The sequence below is a fragment of the Moschus berezovskii genome, chromosome 25, assembly GCF_049115385.1.
Source record: "Moschus berezovskii isolate FMDL1 chromosome 25, NW_MosBer_1.0, whole genome shotgun sequence".
NCBI classification, from domain to species: Eukaryota; Metazoa; Chordata; class Mammalia; order Artiodactyla; family Moschidae; genus Moschus; species Moschus berezovskii.
The window spans coordinates 30829443-30843054 of record NC_142484.1 but is presented as its reverse complement, the minus strand read 5'-3'; the positions used below and the strand labels follow the sequence as shown (position 1 = coordinate 30843054).

At 40.2% G+C, this 13612-nt stretch overlaps 1 protein-coding gene across 2 annotated transcripts in view; it reads left to right on the top strand.

Annotated features, from left to right (window-relative positions):
* Positions 1-13612, top strand: part of INTS4 (integrator complex subunit 4) — a 114820-nt gene that overhangs the window by 77093 nt on the left and 24115 nt on the right. For both annotated transcript variants that reach the window (XM_055416059.2, XM_055416060.2), the window contains exons 16-18: positions 6497-6590; positions 9365-9445; positions 11783-11913. In XM_055416059.2, the coding sequence (XP_055272034.1) occupies positions 6497-6590; positions 9365-9445; positions 11783-11913 (306 nt within the window). The remainder of the gene's footprint in view (positions 1-6496; positions 6591-9364; positions 9446-11782; positions 11914-13612) is intronic.

Here is a 13612-nt window from a genome sequence, read left to right as displayed (position 1 = left end):
TGAACCATTTCACAAAGAAGTAGAAATTTGGGGAAATGAAGCAGTTTGTTAGGAACTGAGATTTAAATCTAGCTTTGTTTGACTCTGAAACTGATGCTCTCTGATATGCAGCAGTGAAGGGGATTCTTATATCCGTGAAGAATAGATCAGATGACCCCCGGGGTTCTTCAGAATTTACATTTTCTGTCGTTGTTGAAAAGTGAACTATTAGTCCAAATTTCATACAGAAGTTTCTCTGATTAGGACTGTGGCCATTTACTTGTTAGTACTAGTATCAGACAAACAAAATTCACCATCATATACATTGTCCTTCGTTGTAATCTAAGCAGGCATGTCACCCAACTAAGATTTCATCTCACTGCTGTAGTTCAGTGATAGTCCTGGGGGATGAATTTTTGGTTTGTTTTTAGAACTTGACATAAATACTTAGTGTTCCCCACTGTATTTTGGGTGCTTTATAGGAGCTTAGTAAGTATTTGTTGAAAACTTTAGTTATTATTAGGTGGCTTAACCAGGAAGGAAAACTTATAAGATTTTTGTAAATGGCATTTTCTTCTGGGCATTCCTCATCTTCAGTCTCATGGATTTGATCCTTTGTAAGGCTCTGCTATCCTTGATCATAACAAGAACTGTTTTCTGTTAAGTGTCCACTAAGTATGCACTCTTCTAAGTGTTTCATGTACATTGTTTCATTGAATTTGAAAACAATCATAGGAGAATTATCCAACTTTTATAATGAGTGAGGGAGCCTGGGTTCATTAATTTGTTATATGGTTTTTCAGCACCCATTGTATGTCAAGCATTGTGCTGGGAAAAAGGGACACAGTTGTAACAAGACATAGTCTCTGTTACAGGGGATCTTACAGCCTGGTTGGGTAAATAAGGCAAGCAGTATTGTGCTTCCCACACAATACAGTAAGTACAGGGTTTTCTAGAAGATGGAAGAGGGGACTTAACCCTTCCAGTCATGGCTTAAGCAGTGACCAGAAGAATGAATATAAATTTTTCAAGTGAGGAAGGGAGGAAACTGTCCAAGACAAGGAACAGCAAAGGCCTAGACTAGAGCATAGGTTGTTATAGTCCTTCTGTCAACACACTGCTCTGTTTCTGGATAAACAGTGTATGATATGAAAGATCTAGTACAGTGAGATTTAAAATCTGAAGACTTGTTTCAAATCAAATAGGAAATGTAGAAAATACCTGGAGAAAAATGAAAATGAAAACCTGACGATGAAAACAAAACCTGCTTTTGGATATAGCAAAAGCAGTTCTTAGAGGGAAGTTTATAGCGATACAATCTTAACTCAAGAACCAAGAAAAATCTCAAACAACCCAAGTTTACACCTAAAGCAACTATAGAAAGATGGACAAACAAAACCCAAAGTTAGTAGGAAAGAAATCATAAAATCAGAGCAGAAATAAATAGAGACTAAAAGAACAATAGAAAAGGCTGATGAAATTAAAAGCTGGTTCTTTTTTTTGTTATTTTATTTTTGGTTGCATTGGGTCTTCATTGCTACACGCAGACTTTCCCTACTTGCAGAGAGCAAGGGCTTCTCTCTAGTTGCAGTGCCTAGGATTCTCACTGCAGTGACTTTGCCTGTTGTGGAGCCTGGGCTCTAGGTACAGGGGTTTCAGTGGTTGTGGCCCTGGGCTTAGTTGCTTGGCAGCTTGTGGAATCTTCCTGGACCAGGGATTGAACCCATCTGGGCCCCCTGCATTGACAGGTGGACTCTTCCCAACTGTACCACCAGTGAAATTCCTAAAAGCTAATCCTTTGAAAAAGTAAACAAAATCGATAAATCTTTAGCCAGATTCATCAAGAAAAATGGGGTGGGGGAGTGGGGTGAAACTCCATGGCGGCTTGTGTCAAGCAAGTCTGTCAGTGTCATTTTTCTAGCATCATTTGCATTTTGTATCTCTTTTCACATTCTGGTAATTCTCACAATATTTAGGACTTTTTCATTATTATCATATTTGTTATAGTCATTTGTGATCAGTGATCTTTAATGTAACTATTGCAAAAAGATTATAGCTTGCTGAAGTCTCCGATGATGGTTAGCATTTTTTAACAAAAATTGTTTTTAAATTAAGGTACTTCTATTGTTTTCTTAGACATAGTGCTGTTGCTCACTTAGTAACCTCCGGTGTAGTATAAACATAACTCTTATGTGTATGGGGAAAGAGTTTGCATGCCTAACTTTATTGTGATATTTGCTTTATTTGTGGTGGTCTGGAACTGAACCCACGATTTTCTGAAGTATGCCTGTAATTGCAGTTCACATTGTAAGGCTTCAATGCGCTCAAGTAAGGAAACACCCCTCACACCTAGCACAGTGCACATAGACGGTGCTTTTTGTATCTTTTTCATTAACGAGTCTGTAGTCTCCTGATGAATGTCTGAACTGAGGCTTCCTAAGGATTGTGGGCATAAAAAGATACAGGGAGGAAACACTGGGACACAGAATGTTTTGGGCAGGGCTGGAAAATTTCTATTTTTGTTTGTATAATAGTTCAGATTTCCTGTAGCTAGTTGGGTTGCATCTTATTTTGTGCAACTCAGAATAATTGGTACGGTTCAAGGATGGTAGAATGACTTAACACTTTGGAATGGTCAGCTAATGTATAGTCAGTTGGTCAGTGTTCTCTGATAGAGAAGGCAGAATCTGTCTGTAGATGATATGGTTCCAAAGTAGAATGATTCAGGGCCATCTTTTGCAAGATAGATGTTAGTGGTGCAAAAAGGGAGAGACCAGCTGGTCACCAAAATAGTATTTTTGTAGATGTGGTTAGCTAGTACGGGGTCTTGCCATTTATTGTGATAGATTTCCACACATGAGGAGGCTCTCCAGGATCAGCTCAAACCACCAAAACTCAGAGACAGTAGTGTAAGCCACACACCCCAATTTATTCAGTCACTTTGGAAATAATTCCCTCGTCACCGCTTTCCGGGGCATCTCCTTTTTGGTATCAAGGAGGCAGCAGTAGCTATCAGAAAGTTGCCCAAGATAAGAGGGAGGGACTTAGTCTAGTGGACAGTTTTGTACAGGCTGCTCTGAAACCTGATATATTATGGCAGCCCTGAAAGAGTTAACTTCTCTCATTAGCCACATCTTTAGGTTTCCCACAGTTACAATTACTATATGAAATCTTGATATGGACCTTAAAAAACCAGGCAGCTTTCTATGAATTTTCTTGAGATGGATTGTTAGTTCTAAGTTGAGAGTCCCTTATACTGCAAGGAGATCCAACCAGTCCATTCTAAAGGAGATCAATCCTGGGTGTTCATTGGTGGGACTGATGCTAAAGCTGAAACTCCAATACTTTGGCCACTTCATGCGACGAGTTGACTCACTGGAAAAGACTCTGATGCTGGGAAAGGTTGGGGGCGGGAGGAGAAGGGGACGACGGAGAATGAGATGGCTGGATGGCATCACCGACTCTGTGGACATGAGTTTGAGTGTCCTCCGGGAGTTGGTGCTGGACAGGGAGGCCTGGCGTGCTGTGATTCATGGGATCGCGGAGAGTCGGACACGACTGAGCGACTGAACTGAACTGAACTGAAGTGTGGTATGGTTAAGAAGTTCATTTATATCATTAAGGACCCAGTTTCTCTCTGCCTCTTTGAATTTTTCTTGTCCTCAACATTTGCTTTATCCCAAGGCTTTTTTCTTTTAGAGTTCCAGTATGGGTGCCATTGGTAATCAGGACTATAAAACATTCTTGTTCAGTTTAGTGAGAGAAAGAGGGAGCATGAGTGATTCGGAGACCACCATCAAACCTGCTTCAAGTTTCAAATATGAGTCCTTCCAGGGAATTTCCTGGGGGTCCCAGTGGTTAGGGCTCCACACTTCCACTACAGGAGGCACAGGTTTGATCCCTGGTCAGGAACTGAGATTGCTGCATGCCACACGTCACAGCCAAAAAAAAAAAAGAGAGAATAAATCCTTTCCTTCCAAGTAGGACCGATAAGGTCACATAACCAGGGAGATGACGTGTACTAATTGGTTTAATCCAGTTGGACTCTACCTAGTACTAGGTTTGGGGACATCTCTTGAACAAAATCAGGGTTCACTTAGTAGGAAGTAGGAAGGGTTCACATTATTAGGAAGAAGTAGAGCATAAATTCGGAGAAGGCAATGGCAACCCACTTCAGTACTCTTGCCTGGAAAATCCCATGGACAGAGGAGCCTGGTAGGCTGCAGTCCGTGGGATCATTAACAGTTGGACACAACTGAGCGACTTCACTTTCACTTTTACTTTTCACTTTCACTTTTCACTTTCATTCATTGGAGAGGGAAATGGCAACCCTCTCCAGTGTTCTTGCCTGGAGAATTCCAGGGACGGGGGAGCCTGCTGGGCTGACATCTATGGGGTCGCACAGAGTCGGACACGACTGAAGCGACTTAGCAGCAGCAGCAGAGCATAAATTAGGTAGGCAGCCAATAGAGCCTACTACAATACTTAAAAATTTTTTTTCTGATGATATAAAACATACTTGTCCATTGTATAAAACATTTGGAAAATAAAGCATAGTTGGGAGAAGGCAATAAAAACACCCTAATTCCTCTATCCAGAAACAGTTTGCTGTCTTTTTCTTGTGTGTGTGTGTGTATATGTATATATATATAGTTTTTATATAATTGAGATCATATACCTTATTACCATATTATATTTTAATGCTTGTAGAATATTCCATTGACTGGATGTACAGTAATTTATTTAATGATTCCTCTACCATTAAATATTTAAATAATTACTGTGTTTTACTATAATAGTCCATACAACAGTGAATATTGTGGAGCATAAAACATTTCATTTGTTTTGAATATTTCCCTGCTATCTCTCAGGATAAAACTACTTATCAAATTATTTGATTATATGTGTGCCTTTTGTAGTATATTACAGTTTTACTTTCCAGAAGAATTATATCAACTTTTTAAAAATTTTAATTGGAGGCTAATTACTTTACAATATTACATTTTTGCCATACATTGACATGAAGCGGGCCCGGGTGTACATGTGTTCCCCAGCTTGAACCCCCCTCCCACCTCCCTCCCCATCCCACCCCTCTGGGTCATCCCAGTGCACCATCCCTGAGCACTCTGTATCATGTCAAACCTGGACTGGCGATTCATTTCACATATGATAATATACATGTTTTAATGCCATTCTCCCAAATCATCCCACCCTTGCCCTCTCCCACAAAGTCCAAAAGTCTGTTCTATACATCTGTGTCTCTTTTGCTGTCTCACATACAGGGTTATCGTTACCATCTTTCTAAAGTCCATGTATATGCCTTAGTATACTGTATTGGTGTTTTTCTTTCTGGCTTACTTCGCTCTGTATAATAGGCTCCTTTCATCCACTTCATTAGAATGGATTCAAATGTATTCTTTTTAATTGCTGAGTAATACTCCATTGTGTATATGTACCACAGCTTTCTCCATTCATCTGCAGATGGACATCTAGGGTGCTTCCATGTCCTGGCTATTATAAACAGTGCTGCGATGAACATTGGGGTACACGTGTCTCTTTTAATTCTGGTTTCCTCGGTGCGTATGCCCAGCAGTGGGATTGCTGGGTTGTATGGCAGTTCTATTTACAGTTTTTTAAGGAATCTCCACACTGTTCTCCATAGTGGCTGTACTAGTTTGCGTTCCCACCAACAGTGTAAGAGGGTTCCCTTTTCTCCACACCCTCTCCAGCATTTATTGCTTGTAGACTTTTGGATAGCAGCCATTCTGACTGGCATGAAACAGTACCTCATTGTGGTTTTGATTTGCATTTCTCTGATAATGAGTGATGTTGAGCATCTTTTCATGTGTTTGTTAGCCATCGGTATGTCTTCTTTGAAGAAATGTCTGTTTAGTTCTTTGGCCCATTTTTTGATTGGGTCGTTTATTTTTCTGGAATTGAGCTGCAGGAGCTGCTTGTATATTTTTGAGATTAATTCTTTGTCCGTTGCTTCATTTGCTATTATTTTCTCCCATTCTGAAGGCTGCCTTTTCACCTTGCTTATAGTTTCCTTTGCTGTGCAGAAGCTTTTAATTTTAATTAGGTCCCATTTGTTTATTTTTGCTTTTATTTCCAATATTCTGGTAGGTGGATTATGGAGGATCCTGCTGTGATTTATGTTGGAGAGTGTTTTGCCCACGTTCTCCTTTAGGAGTTTTATAGTTTCTGGTCTTACGTTTAGATCTTTAATCCATTTTGAATTTATTTTTCTGTATGGTGTTAGAAAATGTTCTAGTTTCATTCTTTTACAAGTGGTTGACCAGTTTTCCCAGCACCACTTGTTAATGAGATTGACTTAAACTGCTATCAAAATGTAAGTGAACCAGTTTCATTATAAACACTTCAGCACTGGGTTCTGTCATTTAAATTTTTTTTAAACCAATTTACTAGGTATAAAATGGTGAATGCTTTTGACATGATCTTTAATTGTTGTCATTATCCTTATTCTCTGTTTGACTTGGTGTTTTATTTATGGCAGGGATCTGCAAAGGCTTGGAGAACTTCAGTCTGAATTGGCAGGAGTAGCTGACTTCTCTGCTACCTATCTTAGGTGTCAACTTCTTCTCATTAAGGTTGGTTTGAATCCATTTTGTTCTTGAATATGATGCTAAGAATGTGTTTTAATGGATTCAGCAGTGTTTGGGGCCTTAAGTGGAAAAAACTGCTTAGCAATGGGGAAATTATGTACTCTGAAGTATAATTACATTTATCTCTAATTAAAGAATTGTTAACTCATATAGGAATTTTAATTTTTTAATTTGGGAGAATTCTTTTATTATATAGTTGAAGCAGATTGGATAATCAGTTGCATTAGAATCCCAAGGATTTTAACTATTTTTTAAAATAATTTGATTAGCAAAGATCTTATATAAACTTATATATATATATATATTCTTTTTTTGTAATGCTAATTTCATTTTGTCAAAGTCAAATTAGTCAAAGGTTGATTTCATGTCTCTTAAAAGGGCCAATTTGCTGGCATTTCATACTAGATAGTTAGATTACATGTATATATATGTATGTGTGTGTGTGTACCAAGTTAGTACCAAAGGCTGTTTCAGTTTACTGAGTTGAAAACCAATTAAACTAGCTCAATAGCTGTCAGCTTCTGCAGCAGAGTTCTACTATTAAGTCAGACTTCTGATTTAGGAGCGCCCTCTCACTTGATAAGACTTTACCTTGGCTTAGTGTTGTTAGTCTTCAAAGCTGTTAGTGATATTTGACCAAAGTCAGAATAAATGGAGGAGTCAGAAATTATTAGCCACTGTAAGATATCTGATTTTAGGGTGATGTAGGTGTATGTATACATGTGAAGATGGATGTGTACACTGAAGTAGGTTGGGATTTAAACAGTCCTAAATTGGCTAGAGAGATTCATTCAAATATATATACCTTTGTAACCATTAGCGTGGTTAAGATGTAGAACATTTCCATTACCCCAGAAAGTTCCTTTATGTCCCTTTGCACAGTTATTTGGCTTTTCCAAGTTTCTGTAAAACAAGGCTAATAATTACTCTACCCAGGTAAGAATTGGTAGCCAGCAGCATGTGAAAACCCTTGGTCTATTGTTTGGTACATAGTGAGTGCCATGTCATCATTGGTCTTCTTCCTTCTTCCTTGACTTGCTATCTTCTGCATTGGAATACCAAAAGGCCTTTGAAAAGAATCTACTTTAGTAGCAAAAGAGAAGAGATTACTTCAAAATGTGATATAATGTTATGTACCCAAATGCTTCCCAGGTGGTGCTAGTGGTAAAGAACCCACCTGCCAATGCGGGAGTCCTAAGAGGCGCAGGTTCGATCCCTAGGTCAGGAAGATCTCCTGGAGGAGGAAATGGCAACCCACTTCAGTATTCTTGCCTAGAAAATTCCATGGACAGAGAAGCCTGGTGGGCTACAGTCCATAGGATTGCAAAGAGTCAGACATGACTGAAGTGACTTAGCACACACATACCCCAAAAAGCATACAAAATTACTCTGATTTCTGACTACAACTATATAAAAACATGTATATGAGAAATTATTGGAAGCAAATATTTGAAAACAGTAACTCTGTTAGTGGTAGTATGATTTAGGAGTATAATTTAAAATTTTCTATGTTAATACTCCAGACTTGCCACTGTCTGATAGTCACTGCTGCTTCTGCTGCTGCTAAGTCACTTCAGTCGTGTCCGACTCTGTGACCCCATAGAAGGAAGCCCACCAGGCTCCCCCGTCCCTGGGATTCTCCAGGCAAGAACACTAGAGTAGGTTGCCATTTCCTTCTCCATTGTGTGAAAGTCAAAAGTGAAAGTGAAGTTGCTCAGTCGTGTCTGAGCCTCAGCGACCCCACGGACTGCAGCCTACCAGTCTCCTCCATCCATGGGATTTTCTAGGCAAGAGTACTAGAGTGGCTTGCCATTGCCTTCTCTGCTGATAGTCACTAGGTACATGTAACTGTTGAGCGCTTTAAATGTTCATATTGAGATGTGCTGTAAGTGTAAATACACACTGGATTTCTTAGACTTAGTATTAAAAAATGTGAACTATCTCGTTAATAATTTTTAAAATATTGATTGCACAGTGATATATACTGGGTTAAATTGTATTGTTAAATTAATTTCACCTGTCTCTTTTTACTTTTTTTGGTTATCGTTATTTTTCTGTTTTTTTAATTTCAAAGATGTCACTACTATAAAATGTAAAATCACATCCATGGCTTATGTTATTACACACTTCTATTGGACAGCGGAAGTCTGGGTTTTCTAAACTGTCAGTATGTCTGTAATTAAGAAGGACTGTGACAAGAAGAGACTGTAACAGGGGTTTAGATGCAGTGCCATAGGGATGGATAGGCGAGGAGAGAGATGACAGGTAAAGTTCGTGGCTCTAAGTGATAGTTTTGAATGGAGAGAATTAGAGAGAGAGGAACCTAGGAAAGCGTCTTGATTTTTTTATTTGAGTATGTTGGTCCAGTGATGGAGGTGTTCACAGATAGTGAGCATAGAGCAAAGAAAAAGGAATCAAGTCAAGGAAGAAGGGTCTGGGCCGTCAGGGTGGTCGATGGGCTTTGAGATCAGGTCCCAGAGCCTCAGAAGCCTAGCTTGCCTGGACATTGTGATGCAGCCTTCATGTCTCCTGCACTCTGCTTGCATGCTATGGTCTGGGGCATGGGGTCTTTGGGCCATGAATTGAATGGGGGAGGATGGCATTTGGCCCAAATCATTGGCCTCTACTTTGGCTTAAAAGAGTAAGACTGAGAGGAGGTCTTGATCACAGTAAATTTTCAAATCAAAACAAACACTTAAGTCTCAAATGATATGGCAATCTTTTTGACCTCTGGTTGTAAACCTCTGCTGACTTGTTAGGCCCTGCAGGAAAAGCTGTGGAATGTGGCCGCCCCTTTATATTTGAAGCAGAGTGATTTGGCCTCAGCAGCGGCAAAACAGGTAAGTTTATTGAGACCTTCTCCTCAGATAGATATTTGTCCAGAAATTGTGTTCTCTAAGTTAGTTAGAGTCGGAGGACTTCACAAGGCTCTGCTGTGGCTCCCCACTTTCAGCCTGTAACAGAAGATAGTGACGAGGAGCAGCATAATTAGGGGACACAGCACCGGCTTTCAAGTCAGGGGCCTTCGGTTCTGTTCCCATGTCTGCCTCTAATTTGCTGGGTGATAAAGAGCAAGTTAATCTCTCTGATTTCTAAGATTTCTTTTGTGTTCTAAAATATCATTAATTTGTATTTCAGAAATGGGGGCTTCCCTGTTGACTTTGTGGTAAAGAATCTGTCTGCCAATAAAGGCGATGCGGGTTTGATCCCTGGGTGGGGAAGATCCCCTGGAGAAGGAGATGGCAACCTACTCCAGTATTCTTGCGTGGGTAATCCCATGGACAGAGGAGCTTGGTGGGCTATAGGAGCCTGGTAATCCATGGGGTTGCAAAAAAGTTGGACACAATTTAGTGACTGAACAACAACAAAGTTCAGATATGCTAAAATTGAATAATAATATCATGTATCTTTCATCTGAAAATGTAGCTGAACTCATTTCGAGGTTGTTTATATTTTCAGCCTGTACCGTCTCTCTCATTTCTTTAACCATCTCTTGACTATTTAAAGGTCCTTATGTTTCTCCTCAGTTCATTAAGTAGAATTTAATTTTACTTGCCTTAAGTATCTTTCTTCCTAGTTTTGAGCAATTTCCCTTCATTTTTGGGTAATGGCATTTGCTCTTCTGGGTCATGCCTTCCTAACAGTAAGTTTGTATATGACTAATTATGACCCAATTGGAAGATAATGATGGTGACTTTGACTGTTACATTATAGTTCACTAAATGATTTCAAGTCTATTTTACTTAATCCTCATAATAATCCTATTTGGTAGAACTTCCCTGGCAGTCCAGTTGGTTAGGACTCTGTGCTTTCACTAAAGGGGGCACAGGTTCAGTCCCTGGTCAGAGAACTAAGATCCTGAAAGCTGCATGGCACAGACAGACAGACAGACACACACACCATTAGGTAGGAATAAGTATTGAGTCCATTTTACAGATGAAGCAGCACTCAACACGGTTATAGTCAGAGAGCTATAGGTAGTAAATCAGAGACTTGACCCTCAGATCCTCTGATACCCAGAGTCTGTTTTCTTTTCCACTATTCTGCTTGATCTCTAATCTAGTCCCCCTCTCAGACCTACCATGTGGCTTGCAGGGGAGTAGAACTTAATGGCTACACACTGGAGATAGGCCATGTTGGGAGGGATGGGACAGGAAGCAGGAATCTGGAAGAGAGAAAGGAACTACCATTGCCATGCGACAGTTGGGCTTCCCTGGTGGTTCAGATGTAAAGAGTCCGCCTGCAAGATGAGAAACCTAGGTTTGATTCTGGGATCAAGAAGATTCCCTGGAGAAGGAAATGGCAACCCAGTCCAGTATTCTTACCTGGAAAATCCCATGGATGGAGGAGCCTGGCGGGCTATAGTTCATGGGTCACAAAGAGTTGACATGACTGAGTGACTAATACTTCACTTTCATGTGGTAGGTACTGTGTTAAGCACCTTCCGTGCCCCATTTAATCCTTCAAATTTTATTATGTTGGTGCTGTTTCTTCTGCATTTACCGTTAGGGAAACTGAAGCACTGTGTTATTAGGAAATATATCTTACTGTCAGTTGTAGGAGAACCTGGAGTCATTTCTCGGACTCAGTGCCTTCAAAAACCACAGAAGGGAAAGAGAAACATCATTAGAGGGAGTTGCTGCCTTGTATAGAATAGAACAAGAACTTAAGATACACTGGGCTTGAGCTGAGGTCACAGATACTGTTTTCTGCACTGATTCCCTCCCTAAAATCCCTCTGACAGACCCAGCTCATGAAACAGACTAGATGACTAACAGCTGGGTGATGATTCCTGATACTAAACTCTTGAGGGCCTTTCTTGACTATTACGTTTCTATACATATTCATTTGCTGCCACGTGCAGTGAATTTGCTTTATAGTTATAAGCAGCGCTTTATAGTTTTATCAGTGTGTAAACTTTCATATCTTTATGTAATCAACTGAATAATATTACCAGATGACTTTGTTGTTTTAATTGACAAAATAATTTATTCTCTTTTCACAAGACTTAAAAATTTCTCTTAACATGAGTATTAATTTCTCTCAAATTATATCAATTTCTATAAACATAGGCACTTAAAAATCTCAGTTCAGAATTAAAGCATAGGCCTTTAAAAAAAAAAACTCTGGTCAGATCTGGTTTCACTTAGAACTCTGTGCTGCTGTTTTCCTTATAGATCATGGAAGAAACCTACAAAATGGAGTTCATGTATAGTGGCGTGGAGAACAAGCAGGTGGTGATTATCCATCATATGAGGCTGCAGGCCAAAGCCTTGCAACTTATAGTAACAGCACGGACTGCTCGAGGGTAAGATGTGTGCTTGGCAGAAAAAGGGTGGCCCAGTCCTTTTAAAGACACCTAAAAATACATTCAGAGATCTCACTAAGGTTAATGATGCATGAAATTATATTTAGGAAAGATTACCTATGGGATGGGCTTCCCTGGTGGCTCAGACAGTAAAGATTCCGTCTGCAATGCAGGAGACCTGGGTTTGATCCCTGGGTCGGGAAGATCCCCTGGAGAAGAAAATGGCGACCCACTCCAGTATTCTTGCCTGGGAAATCTCACGGACAGAAGAGTCTGGTGGACTACAGTCCATAGGGTCACGGAGAGTCAGGCACGACTGAGTGACTAACACTTTCAGTGTTACTTTTCACCTAAGGGATATTGCAAGCTTTTCATTTCTTGAGATATTCCAAATTGCATTCTTAGATCATATTCAGTTCAATTCAGTTCAGTCGCTCAGTCGTGTCCGACTCTTCGCGACCCCATGTATCACAGCACGCCAGGCCCAGAGTTCATCCAAACTCACCTCCACCGAGTCGGTGATGCCATCCAGCCATCTCATTCTCTGTTGTCCCCTTCTCTTCCTGCCCCCAGTCCCTCCCAGCATCAGAGTCTTTTCCAGTGAGTCAACTCTTCGCATGAGGTGGCCAAAGTATTGGAGTTTCAGCTTCAACATCAGTCCTTCCAATGAATATTCAGGACCAATTTCCTTTAGGATGTACTGGTTGGATTTCCTTGCAGGACTCTCAATTGTCTTCTCCAGCACCACAGTTCAAAAGCATCAATTCTTTGGCGTTCAGCTTTTTTTATAGTCCAACTCTCACATCCATACATGACTACTAGAAAAACCATAGCTTTGAGTAGATGGACCTTTGTTGGCAAAGTAATGTCTCTGCTTTTTAATGTGCTGTCTAGGTTGTTCATAACTTTTCTTCCAAGGAGAGAGCGTCTTTTCATTTCATGGCTGCAGTCACCATCTGCAGTGATTTTGGAGCTCAAAAAAATAGTCTGTCACTGTTTCCACTGTTTCCCCATCTATTTCCCATGAAGTGATGGGACCAGATTCCATGATCTTAGTTTTCTGAATGTTGAGTTTTAAGCCAACTGTTTCACTCTCCTCTTTCACTTCCATCAGGAGGCTGTTTAGTTCTTCTTTGCTTTCTGCCATAAGGGTGGTGTCATCTGCATATCTGAGGTTATTGGTATTTCTCCCGGCAATCTTGATACCAGCCTGTGCTTCTTCCAGCCCAGTGTTTCTCATAATTTACTCTGCTTAGAAGTTAAATAAGCAGGGTTACAGTATACAGCCTTGACGTACTCATTTCCAGATGTGGAACCAGTCTGTTGTTCCACGTCCAGTTCTAACTGTTGCTTCTTGACCTGCATACAGATTTCGCAGGAGGCAGGTCAGGTGGTCTAGTATACCCATCTGTTGAAGTCTTCTCCACAGTTTATTGTGGTCCATACAGTCAAAGGCTTTGGCATATTCAATAAAGCAGAAATAGATGTTTTTCTGGAACTCTGTTGCTTTTTCGATGATCCAACGGATGTTGGCAATTTGATCTCTGGTTCCTTTGCCTTTTCTAAATCCAACTTGAACACCTGGAAGTTTATGGTTCATGTACTTTTGAAGCCTGGCTTGGAGAATTTTGAGCATTGCTTTACTAGCCTGTGAGAAGAGTGCAACTGTGCGGTAGTTTGAGCAATCTTTAGCATTGCC